The sequence below is a fragment of the Pelophylax lessonae genome (genome assembly GCF_965119305.1).
Source record: "Pelophylax lessonae genome assembly, chromosome: 5".
Classification (NCBI taxonomy): Eukaryota; Metazoa; Chordata; class Amphibia; order Anura; family Ranidae; genus Pelophylax; species Pelophylax lessonae.
Window position 1 is genome coordinate 160,306,835 of NC_138772.1, and position 23,606 is coordinate 160,330,440.

Here is a 23,606-nt window from a genome sequence, read left to right on the forward strand (position 1 = left end):
CTCCCCCAAGCAACCTCCCCATCATCACGGGTCTCCAATCACTGTTAAATTATGACAAAATAATCATCCACCCAAGGTGTGTCACTTTCTAAGCCACACCGCTTCAGTTCTCACTGGTCAGTTGCTTGAACTTGCTGTTGTTATTCACCAGGTCCACCTTTCTCAGTCTCCCTCAGCTCTCAGAGTTAAAGGGGGGCAATATGTGCAGGGGAAACAGAGGGGCAGTATGTGCAGGGGAAACAGGGGGGCAGTGTATACAGGGTTAAAGGGGGGCATTATGTGCAGGAAGGGGGGGCAGTATGTAGTTTTATTGTTTTTTTTTTTTGGGTGGGGTGCAAAAAGCTGTTCTTACCTAGGTTGCAAAATAGTCTAGCTCCAGCCCTGTTGTCAGTCCTGTCTGAGTTCTCCCTTGCTGAACTACAAACTACACCACCTTTTATTATAGAGATGAAGAGAGGTGGAGGTGAACTTTAATCCGGTAGAGAGAACTCAGGCAGGGATAACAACAGTGTTTTCAGTTTTAGCGCAGCATAGATATTGTCACACTATAACAGTGTTGGAGGAGCTCATATGATTTCTTTTAAGATCATCAGGTATTTTTCTGTACTTGCAGTCTATATCTGGTGCACACAATGAGAAAATTGGATAAATGTCCTTTCATGGTTTTATGCATGGGACTCTCATATCAAACGCCAGAGTGCTTTTATGCTTATGACAATTCTCTTATGATTCAATACAACTTTCCGTGTAGCTACTTACCAACATGTTATTGGATGTGATGTCATGTACGTGTGACCCAGCTGTTTGGCATGCCTTTGGCTACACCCGTTCGAGTGTTGCAGTGTTTTCCTCTATTGGTCATTGGTTGTGAATGAATATTGTTTTCGTTGCCCCTTTTCCTTTCAGGTTGTTTTTGACCATGTGCAGTCTTGGTCAATCAATTTTGTCACTGTACTGATTAAATGAAAATCATTAATTCTGTTATCTTATAAGAAAACTTTTTGTGTTTGTCTCTCTGGATAATTTTGCATGAACTTTCGTAATCAGCTCTTCAAAAACTGTGCACTAATGAATAGATTATCAGACAAGCTCTGCAATTGCACTTTTGTGCCCAATTTTTTCATTGTGCATACTAGGCAATAGAATGAGACAAGGCATAGTAAAATATCATGTAATTCAGATATGTACTGTTTATGCCCAGATATGCCCTTTGATTGTGCTGATTGAAACCACATGTTCTGCTTTGATAATATTTAATGCAGTTTTTTTTTTGTTTTATTTTCCCTTTGTAAAATAGTTTGGTAGACTGTAGAGTTTAACATCAAGGTATACCAGCCTGCAGGTATGCATCCCCCCCCCCCCCCCAAATGCCAACTTACGTACCTTTCAGTACTAGTTGGCTAAAACAAGAGGGGACCCTAAAAATAAACCCCTGCTCTTTGTGAAACACCAATCAAATGCAGTTCAGCCTCGTCAAGTCCCCTCACCTTCATTGGTATGCTTCACCTTTTTAACAGAATCCATTTAGATTTAACTACATTGTGGGGGTTTTTTTTTCCATTTTTTTTTCTACTGTGAATGCTGGTATTATACCAGAGTTAGTATCATAATGAAGAAAAGAAAAAAAAAGATGGCATTCCATAAACACCAGCATATTAGCAGATTGCAAATCAAGTAGATTAACGGGTGAAGATTGGGAAAATCTACTGCATAAGATATTTTAAAATATTTGTTTGCCTCTAATACCTACGGTCGCCTTATTGGTTTGTTTTTTTTGTTAAACAAAAATGAATGCATACATTTTTGTCTCTTTATGTGTGTAAAAAAAAGTTGCCTCTAATTTATGTGACCCATTGTGCCTTATTTCCCTTTTGACTATTTGGTTGTATTTGTACTGCTTGAATTTGTTTTTCAATAAAATATTTGAACAAGAAAAAAGTTACCTCTAATGAGGTCTATACCATGTCCAGATTTCTGCTGTGTAGTGTAAAAATCATACTTTTTTAATTTATGCTGCAAAGTACAGTTATCACTGTACTTCCAGCCAGCTATGACTCTCATACAGGTAAGTGATAGTGTAAACCCTAGCGTAAAGGTCAAATGTAATGTAAGTAATGTGTCCACACTGTCTAAATAATTATATTTAAACTCAGGTTGGGTTCACACCTAACGCGGATGCAGCTCACAGCAGGGGCCTGGTGCCTCCCTGTTCTCTGTTTTAGGGATGAATCAGGCCCAAATTTTTGCTTGAATTCAGACCTGAAACTGAGCCAAAGACACATAGGACTTCTGTGCAATCCACTCCGCAGCAGCCACGGAGCTGTATGAACCAGGCTCCATTGAGAGACGGCCACACTCTCATGTCATGCGAGTTAGATGCGGGGAAACCCTGCATCTAATTCGCATAAGTGTGAACCCAGCTTGAATGAGTTTTAGAAAATCATGTAATAGAGGTAATTCTTTTCAAGGTTTTTTTGCCCCTTCACCCCAAAGCAAACTGATCAGCCATTACTTCAGTGTAGTGATATTAGGCTTCTATATCTTTTGATTGACATTATCTCTAAAGGTACTGGAGTACATGGATACTCCTAGTGACAGGAGGCAGTAACAACAGTCCCAAGAAATATACAATAGACTTGCACTGATCACAAGAGGTTAAAAAAAAAGCAAAAACTCATGTGAAAACAACTAATTTGTGAATTTACCAATTATAGTGTATCTGTCTCTTTAAATAAAATCCAAACTCTAAATTGTATCTGATACAACCTGACTATACAGGCCATAGGTGGCGCTAAACATATAAAAAATACAGTGGAACATGATATATTATCCAGTAATATACTCATAAAAGTATTTAAACAAGTATAAACAAATTTAAAAATTCCTGAATCAATCCCAATATAATATAGCCCAAATGTGTAGGAAACTCAATCATTGGTGTTCTCAAATCTTCCGCCAAGTAGCATCCACTATGCTGTGATTGTGATCACCACTCCCAAAAGTAAGATAGGTTTCACTCATTAGTAAAAATTGCCTAACATTAAAGATGATCAGCCAAATGAGTTGTGATAATATGGTTTGCTCCCAATATTCAGTCAATCTTCATCAGCCATATTCCAATATCAATTCTAGGCTTTCTTATCTTGCAATTAACCATGAATAAGAAGAATTTGCAATAGTTCCGCATCGTAACACTCTTTAATTTATTTAAACCCCATTAAAAAATCACTTAGAAACATATAAAAAAATTGCAGAAAAAGCAACAGATATCCCTCAGGGATCCCACTTCCCATCAATGAGCCGGATCACTGGCCCTATGAGGAAGTCCAATGGACGAAACGCATTTGAGCATTACCGAACATAGACCAGTAGTGACGTAGGCACGCAGTCCCGGAGGTGAGCATAAACCATGAGAAAGTGATCCAGAACACTAAATAAGCTCCACTAATTGTAAATGACAAAAAAAAAAAAGATACGAGAGCGCATATATTTTGCAAAAGAGAGATTTTCACCCTGAAAAGTATTAATATATAGTATCAGGTAAACAAAAGATTTGTTTGTCTGAAATGCATTAAATATTAAACAAGGACTTTAGAATGGATAAAAAGCTGATAATTTATGTCTTCTTCCAGGCTCTGCTACTGAAATTTCAAACATAATATTGTAACACCAAATCATTATAAAACATTAATGGTGTGCAAACATCAGAAAGGCAGAATAATAAATGACTTAGTGTTACTTTAGCAAATGGAAGATGGGGACTCATTTAATTTAATAGACTTGACAAGGTAAAAATGCAGGGTATTTTTCTCAGTCCTTAAATATGCAGCATAATATATGAGCTCCTTTCTTAAAATATGTATTTTTCATGCAGAGAAAAATCCTCAATCTTACTGCTATTCTTCTCATGGCATGCTGAAAAATGCAATGGCATATATAATTAAATCATTTCTGCTATTGCCCTAAAGACAGAAAATAGTAATAACATACATCCAGGCAAGTATTATTAGTTTTAAAAAGAAATTGTTAAGAACAGCCCTTGATTCTTAAAATCTTGGTTTTAGGGTTAGTCTCAAAAACCTGCATGTTTGTTTTGTGTGTGTGTATATATATATGTATATATATATATATATATATATACTGCTCAAAATAATTAAAGTCATCTAAACTCCTGGAATATTGATCTGATCAGTTAGGTAGCAGAGGGGGTTGCAGAGGGGGTTGTTAATCAGCTTCAGATGCTTTAGTGTTAATGAAATGACAAGAGGTGCACTAGATGCGAACAATGAGACAACCTACAAAACTGGAATAGTTTTACAGGTAAAGGCCATTGACATTTTTTTTCCTACTCATCTTTTCTGACAGTTTTTCACTAGTTTTGCATTTGGCTAGGGTCAGTGTCACTACTGGTAGCATGAGACGATACCTGGACCTTATAGAGGTTGCACAGGCAGTCCAACTCCTCCAGGATGGCACATGAATACGTGCCATTGCCAGAAGGTTTGCTGTGTCTCCCAGCACAGACTCAATAGCATGGAGGAGATTCCAGGAGACAAGCAGTTTACTCTAGGAGAGCTAGACAGGGCTGTAGAAGGTCCTTAGCCCATCAGCAGGACCGGTATCTGCTCCTTTGTGCACAGAAGAAGAGGATGAGCACTATCAGAGCCCTACAAAACGACCTCCAGCAGGCCACTGGTGTGAAATTCTCTGACCAAAAAATCAGAAACAGACTTGGCCTGAGGGCCCGATGTTCTCTAGTGGGCCCTGTGCTCACTGCCCCGCACCATGGAGCTAAATTGGCAATTACCTTTTTAGTTTGCTGCCTTGTTTATATAGTAGCATGGCTATTGCTGTTAAACTCTAAGTATTTATATTTAAAAAAAATGTAAAGAAGAATTTGTGCAAAGTAATAGGTTCTCTTTATAGCCCACCTTTTCTAGCTGTGTTACTTTCTTTGTGCCCCCTGCCACCTGGTTGCCAGAAGGAGCTCTTGGAAATACCCAGGACTTCTTGTTATGGGTAATCGTGTGACCTTCTCCCCTTCCTCCCACTAGCAGTGCACAGTGCCTAAATAGCCAATTGCCAGCCTTAAGCACTGTCAAACAACTTGTAAGCTCTGTGTAGGCTAGAACACAGACCAACATGGAGCTTACGCAACACTTTCTACTAGGGGCTACAGAAGCTGAATAGAGTGAAGCAGAAGCTTATAGAGGAGGTAGGCTACACAGAGAACCTTTCACTTTGGCTTTAAAAAGGTTACTGTTTCACTTTAGATCAGGGGGTCTTAATACTATGGCCCTCCAGTTGTTCAGGAACTACAATTCCCATCATGCCTAGTCATGGCTGTGAATGCCAGAGGCTTACAATGTCTCATGGGATGTGTAGTTCCGCAACAGTTGGAGGGCCGTAGTTTGAGGATCCCTGCTTTAGGGTGTCCAACATGATTCTTATAAAATAAGATTTTTTTTGGTTTAGCTCACAAAAGCAAGCACTTCCATGGCTTCCATTTCTTCCACTTAATACAAAGAAACCATAGGTTGAAGAGTTTGAAAATTAGGCAATACCCTTTTGTTTCAGTCATAATTGGACAATGGTTATTACTGTGGGGCAAATACATCTTGATAATGTTTCAATTATTTAAAATCACATGTGTATTATAAAGATTTTCAGGTTTAACATACTCTTGCTTATGAATCTTGTAAGGTATGTGTAATACATGTTATTCTTCTTTGAATACAGACTGGGATGGCACTAACTTATGATCCAACAGCAGCTATACAGAATGGGTAATTGAAATTTATTTTATCTTTGCATTTGGTTGTACGAATTATAGTGTGTCACGTTATGTTACTTCAAAGTGTATGTCTAGCCAAAACTTTTTTTCCTAGTTTTGGACAGAGTAGGAAAGAATTATAAACCCTTTCAGGTTTGTACTACTCTCTAGGGCTCCATTTGGAGAGATTTACCCTCACTTCCTATCCTTACTAAACGCAAAATAAGGCAGAACTCCCCAGCAGCAACACCAAAAGAAAACACGATGCTATTCTTTAGGAGATTGGAATGCTTGAACCCCCTGTCAGATTTTCCATCACTTTCTGTATGATAAAACCATGGTCAGCAGGACAGGAAGTGAGAAAAAAATCTCCCTAACAGAGATAAATCTAGCAGTAGTAAAAAACAGAAAGAGGTTCTAATTCTTTTCCTAAAAAAAAATATTTGTTGTCTTGACATACGCCTTAAGATGCCTTTATTAAATTTTCAAATATTTACTAGTTTATTCAGATTTTAAATGGCAATTTCTCTGGAAAAAAATAAATAACTAACTTTTTTTTTTTTTTTTGCAGATTTTATTCTCCCCCTTACAACATTGCAACAAACCGAATGATTCCACAGACATCCATCACACCTTTTATTGCTGCTTCCCCTGTATCAACATATCAGGTGCTTGCACACTTGCGAATGTTGTGTCAAGTAAAAATATATGCTTAGTAAAATGGTGCAAATGGCAGACATGCTTTAAGTCTCCACAACCAAATTATTAGATATAAGCTAGGTTAAAGTGAATATAAATTTAAATTTTTTTTTCTTTAAAATAAAAAACTTGCCATACTTACCTTTTTTTGTGCAATGGTTTTGCACAGAGTAGCCCCAATCCTGATCTTCTTGGGTTTCCCAGCTGGTGCTCTTGGGTCCTCCCCCCTTCCGAGTGCCCCCATAGCAAGCTGTTTGCTATGGGGACACTTGTGTGGGCCCACTCAGAAATCTTGCTATCGGTGTCTATTAATGCTCCCTTGTGATTGACAGCCAATAGCTCCTGCAATGGCTTCCACTGCTGTCTCTGAGCCAATGAGGAGGGAGAGAGCAGAGAGAGCCGGCAGAGAATGCATTAAGATAAAATAATGAAAAAACTAAATCATTATGCCTTTAGAACTATTTTAAGTTAGGATGCAGATGTTTACTTTGTTATTCAGTCTGTTGTACAAAAGGCAATAGTTAGTGTCACGATAAACTAAAATGTTAACGAGTTTACTAGCCAATCCAATTCCTTGTCCTCAGTATTTGAGGGAGATAATATTCATACAATCAGGTATACTATTCAGTGTTACTAACAACCTTATCACTGAGATATAATAAAAACAGCAAAGTTGGATGATTTAAGATTGATCTACATTGCTGGACGATGTTATTAACATCTTAATAACATCGTCCAGCAATCTTAAGAAAGCCCCAACAACTGGGGCTTTCTTAAAATACTTTACAGTGTCAGTGTGTTTATTTACTTTGTCAGTTTTTTTTTTTGTTTTTTTTTTGTGAAAGAGTAACAAGGCGTACTATGTACCACAAACTCATTCACAAAGGGTAAGGGCCTGTATGTCTGGGCTCCACCTCATTCTAAAGTTCCTCCCACAGAACCCCACATCTACTAGGCCAAATATGTGGAGATTAGGCCCTTGTCCCTATCAACATAGGGTTGAGGGCATGTAGCCTTGTATGGTTTAGGGGAGAGGGGTGTCACCTACAGCTCCTCTCTTTCCTGGTCAGCCAGGGTAGGACCTATGCCATTTTGTTTTTGCATGTGGTCCCCTTAAAAATACATATCAGACCCCTTCCTAATATAAGCATCTGGTATAATTTTTTATGGACCCCCCCCACCTTTTTGTTTTCATTTGCAATGCTTGTTGCCTGGTATGTTTGGAGAGGGTATGCTTGCTTCCCTCTCCTTTTTTGGCCACCCATGCTGCATGCATTAATAAGGGTCTGATATGAATTTTTACAGGCGACGCCAAAAAAATAAATAAAAAAAATGGTGTAGTGTCCTCCCAAAAATCCATACCAGACACTTATCCTATATATGTGAGAGAAAAGAAGGAAGCTAGACTGTGCAGGCCAAACAGAGGGATGTTCATCATTCAACCATGTGCACTGCCACATGGTTGTCCATATAATATGGTCCAGGCGCCCACCCAAGGAGCATTCCTTGTATCTGTACCACCGGAGATAAGTACTATAGGGTCTTTGTAGCCCTGAGGAAGCGATTGGTGAAACGTGTTGGCACTGAAGACCCCTATCATATAGTGCTCATCAAATTAGCCACCGTATACTTCTCTCCCTTTGAGGGACTGTTGTTATATTATTGTCATTTTGTATTGTTTTATTTATTTTTTGATACAAATAAATCATGGATTTTATTGAACAATGAACATCCCTCTGTTTGGCCCGCACAGTCTGATTCTTTCCTTTTTCTCACATATGTATACATATATGTATATATATATATATATATATATATACAGTATATATATATATATATATATATATATATATATATATATATATATATATATATATATATATATATATATATATAATTATGGATAATAGCCACATATGTCACGGATATTTAAAAAAGAAAACCCTTATCCTATACAGACCCATATTCAGGCAGGCATCCCAACTAGATGGGCAGCAAGTGAGCACACCCAACACCAAAACAGACCACATGTCCTCAACAATCTGAGGGTACATTGCCAGGGAAGCCCTGCACAAGGCATGTTGTCCTCATGTTGATGTTGACAAAGGCCTCATCACTTACATCCCTGGCCCAAAGGATGTAAGGGTCTGAATGGGGGTTAGGTATCACTTGTTACTCATTCACTAAAAAATGACTAAGCAAATAAACACAAAGACACCAAAGGAAAAGTATTTATTAAAAAATGTCCCACAATGTATTGTAGTCATTTTGTATTGCTTTCCTTTAAATGATATGTAAACCCACAATGTCGTATTACTGATATGTGCCTGTTGTGCTATGTATTTGTATGCAAAAATTTCCTGTTTTCTTTTTATTGCTTCATCTTTGTGAAATCCCTAGTGTTCCTGCCAATCCCTCTGCTTGCCTATTACAACTGCCTACACTAGGCGGGAGAGCACAGCATGGTCAGTTCTTTAGCTGTGCTGGGAACTCGGTCTCCTCTCTTCCAATGATCAGACCTGTCCTGACACCCCCCTCCACAGTCGTTCAGAGGCAAGATCATAGTACTGCTGTTTCTCCTCCCCCAGCTCTTATGCAGCTGAGATCAGAGGAAATGTGATCATTTATACAAAAGGAAAAAAAGAAAGTAATTATAATGATTATTTTTTATATCTATACACAAACAATTTGTCTTTCATTTATATTTTAGGCTGAATGGGTTGTTTTACAAGGTGAGGGTTTACATATATTTTAAGCATTATTAACAGACCCACTCATTCCTACCCACAGTAACATCAGTTTATACCAGATTTATACCCGGTTATTCTAATTTGCAATGATCTTCTGCCAGTTATCTGTGTATCACGTAAAACTTTAATTTCCTTTAAAAATACCTACCCATCTATGAACCTTGTATCTGGTAAAGATAATTGATTTTTCTTAGCAACATCAGACAGAATAGATTTCTGTTCATTTGATGGGTATGTTATTAAAGATTTAACTGTGTATGGAGGTGGATAATTCTTTGTCAGAAGTTCTTTTAGAGAAATGGATAACTAATTGTAATTGGTAATGAAGTCACCGTTTTTTCAGATTGTATGAATGTGGCCAAGTGTAAAATTGCTTTAACAACTCAAATAACATAATTAATTATGGTGGAGATAATTATTACATTTATTACTTTATAATTCTTAATATGTGCACTTTTATTTTCCACTTTTTGTGTTTTGTGATCGAAACCAAAAAAGAACAAAACAAAAAGAAAAAACATGAGTATATTAATGAAAACTAAAGAAATGTACAGTTGTGGACTGAGATGTTCCACAGATGACATGACTGACTGGATACAATAGATACAAATGAGATTGCCTTTATACCTGCAGCAAAGGATTATAATTGTACTCCTGTGATTTTGATTCACTGGGGTGATTACTAAACAAGTAAATTTTTTTCAGGATTGTTTGTTCGTATTGATCATACAAAAAAGTGCAGAGGAATTAAAAAAAAGGTATTTCTTTCTTGTTCATTAAGGGACACAGACACAGGATTCAGAGACATTTGGGTTTTACTGTTGCATACGGGTGTCTTTTCTCTACTGAGAAAAGCCTAACTGTTTTAATATCCATTTCATTTTTTCCAAGTTTATTTTTTGCTTTTTTTTAAGACTTAATCTACACGCTGCCTGAGCTGGTCTTTTTATGCAGCTATCTGGGTCATCTTATCCTCAGCAAAAAGTTTAGAGGCTGTACTCAGATCCTACTGGACTGGGCCTGCCTGGAATGTGACCCTCTGGCACTGGGATAGGCGTGTGACGCTTTCCAGAACTTTGTGTACGGTGTTGGTTAGTTGCAGAGTCTTTGAAAAAGGTTCAGAACCATGGCGCAACCTCTGGGATGACCAGGTTTTTAAAGACTTTTTTATGAGTGGGCCATATATGTGCCTAGCATTGGGAACTACTGCATTTATTATAACCAATGTGCACCATCATTTTACCTGTTTCCTGACGGTCTTAACAGAATGGTTAATACACTGAGCAATTAGGTGCTGTGTCACTACCTGGAGTGTCACATGCATGCACTCCCATCTGTTTCTTCCTTTGAGCATATTGTAGCATCTTCTAGCCATTCATCTATTTCACAAGAGACACACGATTCCACCTCAGTTATTCCTTGCTGCTGCCCACAATGACTTAGTCACCTCCAGTCATTTAAATATCTCCTGCTCTCTGCAGCCAGTTCATCTGTGTCCAAGGTTTTTACCTAGTGTTCTAAATCAAGTTGTCTCTGTTAGGCATTGCAACTGGTTGGGTCCTAAGTACAAGGGGGGCAATCCCACCATATTGAGTCTCTCCAGCTAATAATTAGAGTTTATCAAATGGTTCGGCCCGAGCATGAGTTCGGGCCAAACATTGCCTGTTTACCAGTTCAGCGAATACCCGAATTGCCTGGGCATTGGTTTGTTTCAGCCTGCCTAACGACCAGAATGCACTGCAATGCTGCACAGTGCATTGGAAGCCTTGATTGGCTGAAGCAATGAAAGCTTTGCTCCACCAAGGCACAGAGCACTGTCAAAGCCATGATTGAAGAAAGTAATGATAACCAATCATGGCTCATTGCTCTTAGTTCCACCCCACACTATACAAATATTCTCCCCATAGCTATGGAGAGAGATAGAACAGGGATCTGTTCAGTGCTACTAGCGAGTTAGTGTGCTATAGTGTACTATTGTGATTCTATTGTAAGTGCAGAATAGCAGTTTAGTGTGAATCTAGTGCAGTGTGGGTGTAGTTTAACCATTCATTTTTACTTTAGTGTCAATTTATTTTGTCGGAGCAGGTTTCCTGCAGTATATTTCAGTGCATTACTGCATGATTAACGCAGTATATTTCAGTGCGTTACTGCACATTTAATGCAGTATATTTCAGTGCGTTACTGCCTGTTTACCACAGTATATTTTTAGTGCATTAGTGCACATTTAATGCAGTATATTTCAGTGTGTTACTGTACGTTTAGCACAGTATACTTCAGTGCGTTAGTGCATGTTTAACACAGTATATTTCAGTGCATTACTGCACATTTAGCACAGTATAATTTAGGACGTTACTGCACGTTTAACACACTAAATTTCAGTATGTTACTGCACATTTAACGCACTATATTTCAGTGCATTACTGCACGTTTAATTTAGTGTATTTCAGTTCCTTACTGCACGTTTAACGCAGTATATTTCAGTGCATTAGTGCACATTTAATGCAGTGTATTTTAGTGTGTTAGTGCATGTTTAATGCAGTATTTTTCAGTGTGTTACTGCACATTTAACGCAGTATACTTCAGTGCGTTAGTGTACACTTAACGCAGTATATTTCAGTGCATTATTGCATGTTTAACCCAGTATATTTCAGTGCATTACTGCACATTTAATGCAGTACATTTTAGTGCATTGGTGAATGTTTAACGCAGGATATTTTAGTGCATTACTTCACATTTATCGCAGTATTTTTCAGTGTGTTAGTACAGGTTTAACGCAGTATATTTTAGTGCATTACTGAACATTTGACACAATATATTTCTGTGCCTTACTGCACATTTATCACAGTATATTTCAGTGTGTTACTGAACGTTTACTTCAGTATATTGCAGCGCATTAGTGCACGTTTAAGCGCCTTAGCGGTAAACCCGAGCGTGACTCGGGGTAGGAATTTTCTGCTATTAGCGGTATCCCCGAGTCACGCTCGGGGTCAATGGGCAGAGCTTTGCAGACAGCGCAGCGGAGCGTCTCTTACCTTATCCTGGCGATCCAGCGATGAGCTCTCATTGCTGTGACTGCCAGCGAGATCTCCGCCGCTCGTCTGTCGGTAGGAGGACTTCCTAGTTCCGTTCCCTGCAGCAGCAATGCTGCATGGGAGCGGAACTAGGGAGGGAAATTCAAAAAAAAAAAAAAAAAAAACGTTGCACAAAACACATAACACATTTTATATTATATATATGCATATATATATATATGCATATATATATATATATATATATATATATATATATATACATATATATATATATATATATATATGCAAATATATATATATATATATATATATATATATATATATATATATATATATATATATATATATACATATATATATATATATATATATATATATATATATATATATATATATATATATATATATATATATATATATATACCTATATAAACACACACGTATATATATATATATATATATATATATATATATATATATATATATATATATATATATATATATATATATATATATATATATATATATATCTATATACACACATATATATATAATATATAGCGCATGAATTATAATCTAATCAATAATATAATTTTATTATATATATTATATATTAAATAATAAAATAATATTATTGATTCAATTATAATTCACTTGTTTGTGTTTCAAATTTATCACATCTGGGATGTCTACTAGAGTCTTGTTTTGGTCAGGTTTAAGTCAGTAATTACTAAGAATTGTAGGCCTATAATACATAACGCCAAATTTCCATGAAAAGAATTGTACCGCTTTTGGAACAGAATTCCTGACAGAATCATACCGCCAGGGAGGTTAATGCAGTATATTTCAGTGCAGTATATTTCAGTGCGTTAGTACACATTTACCACAGTATATTACAATGTGTCAGTGTAGTTTTACTGCAGTATATAGTAGTGTGTCAGTGGAGAGTGTCTGTGTAGTGAGTAAGCCCCCTCAATATTTTATGTTATTCTATCTGTCTGTGTCTCCACTAAAGCAATCAGGCCTTCATGCTGCTCTTCCATGGGCAAGGTGTTTTCAATGTGTTATCACCATAGTTCCAATGGTGGAAAGGTGTGAAGTGTTTTGCACCAAACTTTTTAAAGTTCCAAAACCAAAAGGGGGTATTCACCAAAGATTCCACATTGAACCCACCAGGTCTGTAATAGTATCTCCTCATTAGAGAGAATTTCTAGCATTTGTGGACAAAGATGCATACTTGCACATCCCCATTTTCCAGCACATAAACTCTACATCCATTTTGCTGTGGGGTCTCAACACTACCATTTTGTGACACTATTATCTGGTCTTTCTTCTGCATCCTGGGTGTTCTCTAATGTACTGGTCATTGTTCTATGCTACCAGCGCATTCCTATTGTGAGATATCGGGAGGGCAACCTATTGAGGGAACAGTTGGCAAAGATTTTGACTGACAATGTACTGCTGACAGTCCAGACCTCAGAAGTCAGCCCTGGAACTGACACATCACTTGGGGTATCTAGATCTCATCCTGGATAAAACTCAAGACAGAGTTTTTTCCCCACAACTCTACAATTCTGCATGATCATTTCGGGCTTAATGTTAGTCTCTTTCAAGACAGTTCCATTTTCTCAGCTTTACACCAGACCTCCTCAATTCATCATTATGTTGCCATTGGACACGTGGGTTTAGGTTCTGAATGAACTGACTTTCCTGTCACCAACAAGTAGTAGGAGCCCTATACACCTTGTTGATGCATGGGAACCATATCACTATTCTGGATCCTTAATTGTCCCTACAAAGCTTGACCTCCTGACTGAAGGGTCATATGAACCAAGATTATTTGGACAGTGTCATGGGAGTGGTGTATGTAAACCATTAGGGAGGAACCAGAATTTTTGCCACAGTAAATTAGGTAAAGAGGGTTCTGTCCTGATCAAAGCTCCACATTCCAGCCTTTTTTAGCCAGTCACTTCCCAGGTTTGGACAATGAGCAGAAAGACTACCTCAGCCATCAGGATATGGACCTGGGGGAATGGTCCCTATAATCAAAAGTGTTTTAGGGCCTGTGTCAAAGATGGGTGAAGCTTGATCTGGACCATTTGACCTCTATGTTTAACAAAAAACTGTACAGATTTATTTTTAGGTGCTGATCTTCTTGCAGAAGCAGTTAATGTTCTGGTGCCTCAGTGGGATCAGTATAAACTGATCTACACCTTTCATCCTCTGAAATTCCTTTTACATCTTCTCTGGAGGATCAAGAGATAGGGCACTCTGGTGGTGGTAATAGCCCTAAACTGGCAACCACCTGTGATTAAATTTTAATTAGGTTCTGTCAGCACTTCAAAGCTTGCCTTTAAAAACCATCAGGAATATTCCCTTTTCTACTTTTACTCATAAGATTGCTTTCCTTTTTGTTGTCACCGATGCAAGATGTGTGTCTGAGGCAAGACAGCTTTACCTTGTAAAGAACTATTTCTGGACTTACACGAAAATAAGGTGGCATTAAAAGTCCTGAATTCGTCTTCCTTTTAAAGGTAGTTTCAGGCTTTTCCCTCAATCATTGCTGTTCCATCTCTCCGTCCAGTTTAAGTACATCAGAAATAATTTTCTCTTCTTTTTCAAGATGTTGTAGGTCTGCTGCAGGTTTACCTTGCAGCTACTTCTTCTATTGGAAAGACTGACTCTCCTGATGGTATCTATTAAGGGGAACCAGCTTCTTGCTCCACTGTTTGGTGGCTCAGACTTATCATTATTTAGGCTTTTGGTCCTAAAGATCAGGTTCCACCCTGTTCTGCTAAGGCATATTTGACTAGATTTATGAGTGCATCTTGGGCTTTTCAGCCTTTTCCCAGCAACAACAACTGTTTCCCAGATGTGCAAGGGTGCAGCCTCGTCTTCTGTTAACACAATCTTTAAGTTTCATCACGCAGATGTTCAAGTCTTATCTGATACCAATTATACGGTGTGAACACTGTACATTTGGGGATCAGTGAGTGAATATTCAGGCATGAGCAGGGGTCAAAGCAGAGAGTATAAGGGTCCAGGCAGTGGTTGCCAATCAACAATGAATAAGACCAGGGCAATTCAGGTCAGCAACAGGAAAGGCAACAGGTACGTATAATATTACTTTTCTAGCATTTCCACTGTAGCTGGCAGGAAGACACAGCACCAGCCACTTACAGGGCTGTTGCTTAAAAACTCTTTTGGTCAGAGGATACATAATTTCAGTGAATTTTGGAAGTATTCACAGGTATACTGCAAGCATATTTGAAAGCCTAGCAGGGATATTGCAAATACCATTGAAAGTGCTCCCAGGGATTCTATAAGTACCGTTGAAAGTACTGCCAGGAATTCTTGAAGTCCTGATTGTCCTGGAGGTACTGTAACAGCTAGCTTCATTCATAAAGTCTTTCAGGTAGCTCTTTAAACTGCAAGCAGCCCCCAATTTCATTGTTTTGTTATGTGGACCTGTTAGTGTTTCTTTTTTTTGCACAGTTGAACTTCTTTTGGGCCTTCCATTTGCATATGAATCCTGTGTTTCTTAATGAATGAGAAAGAAAATCAAATTTTTCAATAAATTGATTTATTGAAGTCCATTAAGGAACACAGGTCACACCACTCTGTGTTTTGCGATCGTATTCCTAATACTGCTTTTCTACAAGCTGAGACATGCTGGCACTGGTAGCTGTTTTTTTGTTACTGGTGTCCAAATCCATCTGTAGGCTCCAATGTAACCCAATTTTCTTAAATGCTGTGAACTTCAAAAAATAGATTTTATGGTAAACACAAAATCTTCATTCTTCTTTACACATAACAGGATAAGTAGAGTAAGTATATCTCTTTTAAGCTAAGTGAAAAATTGTAAATCTTTACATCTCCATGAAACAACCCTATAATTTGAAAAAAACATATCAAAACTGGGATGCCAAGCTCATTCACATGGCAACACAATTAATTCTATCTGGAGATAGATTTGTGCAAGGAATTGAAAATACTTCAGTTAATATGAATTCAATAGCTATAGTAAAAACTATTATTATAGTCTGAAATTAAATCAAGATTTGTACCTTTTAAAAACATTTAACAGTCTGCAAGGCAAGGGTTGTAGTAGTGGGGATAATTAACATAGCTTGTCATTAACAAATAATTAGACTGTCATTTGATATTCATAAACTTAATTATCACTTCTTTAGGATCTTTAATGTCAGATCTGAGTTTTAGACGGCAGTCAATAAACAATGATATGTTGCCTATCATAAAATTTACTGAAGAAACTGGAGTTATGATGGTTTATATAATGTTTTAAGAATCAATGTGGTGCTAAAAAAAAGTTAAAATTTTATGCTAAAGGTATATTTAGAAAATATTTTTATTCATCTCTGATGATTTTCATTTTTTATAGCCTCTTTACCAAACTGATTAAGATTTTAGCTTAGCTATCTGTAAGTTCATAATCCAAATTCCTGTATGTCTTACTATTTTTTTATATTCTAACAGCCTTCGTAAATTACTCTTCTGTAACTTGTATGACCATAACTGCACCTTTTTCTAGCTGGTGGATTAGTAACTGGAGATTTTAATGTCATTTCTATAAGAAATATTTTCTTTCCTCTGAGATTAGTAAATTCCTCCACTTGGTTGCATTCAACCAAAAGCATTTGTAGTAATTTGAATCTCCACTTTTAATACTACAGCCTTAACTTTGAGAGATTTCTTGTTGCTTGCTTTCCCATAAGTTAATGACTCAATGAACTTTTCTGCAAAAATAAAAAATGAACGCAATCTTTTTTCCAGGAAAAAAAAAGTGTATTTAATATTTGTTGCACAGGAGCCTGAAGAGCTTTGCAACCGTGAACAATGGATCATGGGTGCAATGTTGGGTCCTGCAGGTTTATCCTCTAATTTTCTTCCCATACCTCTGTACAGGCTTTATGTTTGCTCATCAGCATCCAGTCCATTGAGAACTACAAGCTGTCTGCTGAGGTGGAAGATGGGACTTGTAGTCTTCTAATTCACAAACTCCTGTAAATGAAGGATGCAGATGTATGCAGAACCAGTTTCAAATGTGGCAGGGGGCGCAGAGAGACAAATCCCTGCCTGCTGTCATGGGGGGGGGGGAGGTGCAGGGAGAAGTGCGGAAGCATGTTGTTCTTTACACCATAAATACAGGTGTAATGCGCAACATGCTCTGAATGGGAATTTAGCCTTTAATGTAAGAGCCCCCATAGACCACCTAAAATTCAAGCCGTGGCCCTTTAAACAGCACCCAGATCATTAAAGTCAATTTAAGAATCAACTGATTTTGATGGAGAATAATCTGCTGAATAAGGACTGCATCCTATCAGATGTAGGCATGGTTTAGCATGGATGGGGGAATCAATTGATTTTCACTCTGTATTTCGGGGGCTTAATGGATGGAATTCAAATTGTCTATGCCCAGCCTTAAGCAGCCCATAGATTAGTCATTCCAAGGGGGTTGGGTGAAGTCTTTACACTAAGCCATTGTATTCTGACAGTGGGGAGACTTCCCCTTTGTTAGAATACACTGATCAACGCTGCCAGCTATAGCCTGTGGTGCTGATCAAAAGGAAAAATACTGAAATGCACATACATGGCTAGTTCAGCAGGACTCCATGTATGGCCAGCTTTAGTATATATTACTGTTTTATCGACTTCTTAAATACAGTGCTGATAAAATATACCACCCTCTAGCAGTCAAATGATTGTAGAAGTTATCATGTCTGAGATCAGGCTAGACACAGGTCAGCCTCAATGGGCTGATTTTCAGCTGCCTTTTTGCTCTGAAAGGAAAACTTTACAACCAAATATCAACATGCACACCTCTCTAATGCTCACTATTTAATGTTTCTTTTTACTTTTTGCTCTTACTAATTTTTCAGAATTTTAGGATTGGATTTGAATGCTACTAGGACTTTAACATGGTCCCTATTAAGTGTTTATTGTATAGCAATATATATTTATGAAAAGGAAAAAACACTATATATACAGTAATCCCCCGCTCCATCGCGGTTCAGTTTTTGCGGTCCCGGTAATTTGCGTTTTTTTGTAATGTTATTTTACTATATAAATCATTAAAAATTAAATATTTTTGTGTTTTCCATAGCTCTTGCTATGTCTCTTAGTATCTTTTATGTGTTTAAATGAGTTTCTATTGTTTTAAAAGTGTGTTTAAAGACCTTAAAATGCTTCTACACGTACAGTGACAGTAAAATAAACATGCCTACAATGCATTTTAATAGGGTTTTTCTATTTCGCGGAATTTCACTTTTCGCGGCTGGGTCCGGAACGTAACCCCCGCAATGGAGGGGGGTTTACTGTATATCGCTGGGGATATTAGCTAACATGCGACATAAGATTCAAGTAGACTGTATAGAATGATTTCTTGAGAGGCAAATATTGCATTTGCTTAAGCAAAGAAACAAAACACAGAAGGACAAGGTGCCTGATATATTATTTGGTTGAATGGCACATCTAACAAGTTTAATGTAAGCACTTAATCTCTTGACTGTGTTGAGTTTGTGTTTCCATTCATCCAATACAGTATAACCTTGGTGCTGGCTAAATACCACAAATTTTTGCTTCAACCTGAGATGTTTACAAAAATGTACTTGCAATTGTTCAAATATACTGACACCATTGCATTGTAATATATATGCATTGTAATGTGTGTATATATATATATATATATATATATATATATATATATATATAAACTAAGGGAACACTTTTTTTCAGAGTATAGCATTAAGCCAATTAAACTCCTGGGATATTGATCTGGTCAGTTAAGTAGCAGAGGGGGTTGTTAATCAGTTTCAGCTGCTTTGGTGTTAATGAAATGAACAACACGTGCACTGGATGGGCAACAGTGAGATGACCTCATCTTTTCTGACTGTTTTTCACTAGTTTTGCATTTGGCTAGGGTCCGTGTCCCTACTGGTAGCATGAGGTGATACCTGGACCCTATAGAGGTTGCACAGGCAATCCAACTCCTCCAAGATGGCACATCAATATGGGCCATTGCCAGAAGGTATGCTGTGTCTCCTAGTACAGTCTCAAAAGCATGGAGGAGATTCCAGGAGACAGGCTGTTACTCTAGAAGAGCTGGAGAGGGGCTTAAGAAAGTCTTTGACCCATCAGCAGGACCAGTATCTGCTCCTTTGTGCAAGGAGGAACAGAATGAGCACTGCCAGAGACCTACAAAATGACCTCCAGCAGGCCACTGGTGTGAATGTCTCTGACCAAACAATCAGAAACAGACTTCATGAGGGTGGCCTGAAGGCCTGATGTCCACTAGTGGGCCCTGTGCTCACTGCTTGGCACAGTGGAGCTTGATTTGGATTTACCATTGAACACCAGCAATTGGCAGGTCTTCCACTAACGTCCTGCGCTTTTCACAGATGAGAGCAGCTTCACCCTGAGCACATTTGACAGATGTGAAAATGTCTGGAGAAGCCATGGAGAAGGTTATGCTGCCTGTAACATCATTCAACTTGACTGGCTTGGTGGTGGGTCAGTGATGGTCTGGAGAGGCATATCAGAATACAGAAATGTTGTTTTACTGAAAAGCATGTCCACATACAGTATAGTATGCATGTGGCATGGAGGTGATCAGCCTGTAACACTGTTGAGGTGTTATGGGAGTCCAGGTTGCTTTAAAATCTGCCTTCAGCTCATCATTGTTGGGTCTGGTGTCTATAATCTTCCTGTTGACAATACCCCACAGATTCTCTATGAGGTTTAGGTCAGGTGAGTTTTGCTTGCCAATCAAGCACAGTGATACCATGATCATTAAACCAGGTATTGGTACTTTTGGCAGCTGTTAAATCAGCTTCTCCATAAAGCTGGTCAGCAGAGGGAAACATGAAGTGCTCTAGAATTTCCTGGTAGAGGGCTGTGCTGACCTTGGACTTGATAAAACACAGTGGACCAACACCAGATGATGGCATGGCTCCCCAAATCATCAGGGACTGTGAAAGACAGAAAGTATTCCTGCCCAATGTTGGATGATAGTAAAATAATTTAATGGTAGCAATGTAACTGCAGAATTAGGTAGCACGCATGGAAAATTATTTATGTCAATTTCATACCCATGGTTGTGCTTAGAGCTTGAAATTAGTTTTCCAATCATTTTAATGGATTCATATCAAGACAATAATCAAAAAAGTTTATGGTCTGCACCTTTGACCTTTAACTATTTCTTTATCACCTAGGTGCAAAGTACATCATGGATGCCTCACCCGTCATATGTTATGCAACCAACGGTAGGTATTAGTCAATCACAGACATTTAATTAATATACATACAGGCTGGTGATTAATGATGCTCTGTGTTTGTATTTCTGGAGGTAATTTCCATTAATACATCTCTATATGGTAACATAAACTGTTATATTACAATCCATAATGTTATGATTAAATGTTATTTTTATTGTTGGCGTCCCTTAAGGAAGAGTAATTCAGCAATGCTCATTTCTTTTGTTGATTTCAATTTACATAATGATATAGTTCATAACAGCTTGTGAAAAACAAAGCTCTAGAACGACTCTAGTATTACAGTGATCCAATGGTATACTTTTGTTGGCCAAATGTGTTGTAAAATTATTTCACTCTTTTAAATTAACATTATTTGTAAATGCACTTGGCTTTTTTTTTTTTTTTAATGTCATTCGCCCAGTTTATAAATTCTTAAAAAGAGACTGAACTCTGGAAGTTGTGCCTAAAACAAGGCAACTGAACTTTTCTCTATTCCTGACTTATCATGCCTTGTTCTGTACAGTGTCTTGGTGAATGTGGCCATCTTGGTAGAAGCAGGTCTTAAGTTTCCCAATGTCAAAGCCTCCAGCAAAGAGAATAGTGGGCAGCACAGCAGTAATATCACCAAACCTAACTCCAATTCTTCTGAGATTATTAGTCAGAGGCAGCAGTGCCATAGATCTCACACTGCAGATTTTCAGCTATTTGGCTGTAGGGTCAGGTGTGCCTAGGCAGTCTTACATACAAGGAAGTGCATTCTGAATTCCAGACAAAGGGAAATCATTACTGGGTACTTCTTACTCACAATTAACGTTTCTATATGTTCCCTATAGCATAGCAAATCCTAATGCTTGAGTTCAGGCCCACTTTAAGTGGATTATTTTACAATGTACAGAAGTACACTGTTAAAAAGTGTACTTCTATAAACTATGTATAACGTGAATATTGTTGGATAGTGATTATGGAACATGTATCATTGCTTCCTTTTATTTTCTACATTGTTTAGTTGATATATTATTATTATTACTATTAATATTGTTATTATTATTATTATTATTATTATTATTACTAATAATTTATATTATTCAAAACTGGTAAGCCTACCAAATTTGTTATGTCCCTGTTTGAGTAAAATTTATTTACATCTTAAAACCCAGCTTTATTTTTTTCAGCTTGCATTAAGTGGGGTAAGGTTGCAGCTTAAGGTCCAAAATGCTGTCTGTGTTCTCTTTGAAGAGGTTTTTATGTCTGACTTTAAATGCTGTTTGTGTATCTACAGCAGATAATTCTCTACTCTACCTGTTCAGTATGGCACTTGTCATGTGGACAGAAAGTAAGTAAAAATCTCCCTTTGGGGACACAGACAGCAATAAATCCTAATTGGTGCTGTAATTCTACCTCACCCCACTAGAAAATGGGACTTTTTTGTTTCTTATGTTCTGGTTGGAAAGACTGGTTCTGTCTAACACCCATCAAACAGACAGAAAGTGAGAAAAATTCCCTCATATCTTGTCTGCGTGACACTATTTAAATGTTTTGAAAGTTATAGGATTTCTCCTGAATTGGGATACAGAAAACAAAAAAAAAGTTAACAGATGTTTTAAGCCTAACCTTTTCTATCCAGCACTAAACAAAGTTTTGACCTGATTTGGGTTTTAATTTGTATTTTGCTTTATGTTCATTATACATAATTCAGTGAATAAGGAATTGTATGTTAGCATGTTTTATATAAATCTGATTTGCACTTTTTTATCATATGAGGTATGATTACTTGCATTGTGAATACTTGCATTGTAATGTGTGGTTAGCATTACTAGCAGGTCATTGGTCAGAATCGGTGTGTGCTTGCATCAGTTAACTATATTATTAAATTTAGGTATTGAATAAAAAACACAGTTTAGCATTTTTCCTTTGATGCCACATGCCTGATGAAGATGTTCTGCGGGATTCCAAAACATGAATGATGTGATCACTGAATAAAGCTTTGGACCTGTTCTAGAAATCCATGGTGTGCTGGTAAAATTCTTTTGCGCTGATTATCCCTAGTGGATGTTGCAGCACCCATTTACACACACAGCCATTTTCAGAAATGTGTGTGTAGTGCACCCCCTTAACCACTTGCCGACTGCCTAACGCCGATCTACGTCGGCAGTCAGCCCCTCACAGGCAAAGTGACGTAGGGCTACGTCACTAGCTTGTGAGGGTCTAGGGAGCGAGCGCGCGCCCCCGGAGGCGCGCTCCCGCTCCCGCGTGGTCACGGACCCCCCCGCGCGTGTGACCAGCGGACCCGATGTCCGCCGGTCACTCGGCGATCGGCGGGGGAGAGGGAGAATGTCAGGCAGCTTGTGTAAACAAGCTGCCTGTCATTCTCCTCGCTGTAAAGACACTGATAAAACGGATCTAGTATGTAGATCCGTTGATCAGTGTCCTTACAGCTCAAGCCACAGCCAATCACAGTAGAAAGCACGCCCCTAGGGATACACACAGCCCCTCCCTTCCAAATAAAGTTAACCCCTTCACAACCAGTGTATTTTTACAGTAACAGTGCATATGTATAGCACTGATTACTGTAGAAATGTCACTGGTAACCCCAAAAGTGTCACAAATGTCAGTCAAGGGTCCGATCTGTCCGCCCCAATGTCGCAGTACCGCAAAAAAAATCGCAGATCGCCGCCATTACGCGTTAAAAAAAAAACAACAAAAATGACAAAAATCTTTCCCTTTGTTAGTAAACGCGATAACTTTTGCGCAAACCAATCAAAATACGCTTTTTGCGATTTTTTTTACCAAACATAGGTAGCATAAAACAAATTGGCCGAAAATTTTAAAAAATTTTGATTTTTACTTTTTTTTTGGGGGGAATTTCATATAAAAAAATGTGAAAAATATTGTTATTTTTGCAAAATTGACGCTCTTTTTTTGTTTATAGCGCGTGATCAAAAAATCGCACAGGTGATCAAATACCACCAAAAGAAAGCTCTGTTTGTGGGAAAAAAAGGACGTCAAATTCGTTTAGGTACAGCGTCGCACGACCGCGCAATTGTCCGTTAAAGTCACGCAGTGCCGAATCGCAAAATAC

General features: G+C 37.9%; 1 protein-coding gene across 2 annotated transcripts in view; it reads left to right on the forward strand.

Annotated features, from left to right (window-relative positions):
* RBMS3 (RNA binding motif single stranded interacting protein 3) overlaps positions 1-23,606 on the forward strand; it is an 882,638-nt gene that overhangs the window by 824,317 nt on the left and 34,715 nt on the right. For both annotated transcript variants that reach the window (XM_082258270.1, XM_082258271.1), the window contains exons 8-10: positions 5,740-5,786; positions 6,345-6,441; positions 20,486-20,536. In XM_082258270.1, the coding sequence (XP_082114396.1) occupies positions 5,740-5,786; positions 6,345-6,441; positions 20,486-20,536 (195 nt within the window). The remainder of the gene's footprint in view (positions 1-5,739; positions 5,787-6,344; positions 6,442-20,485; positions 20,537-23,606) is intronic.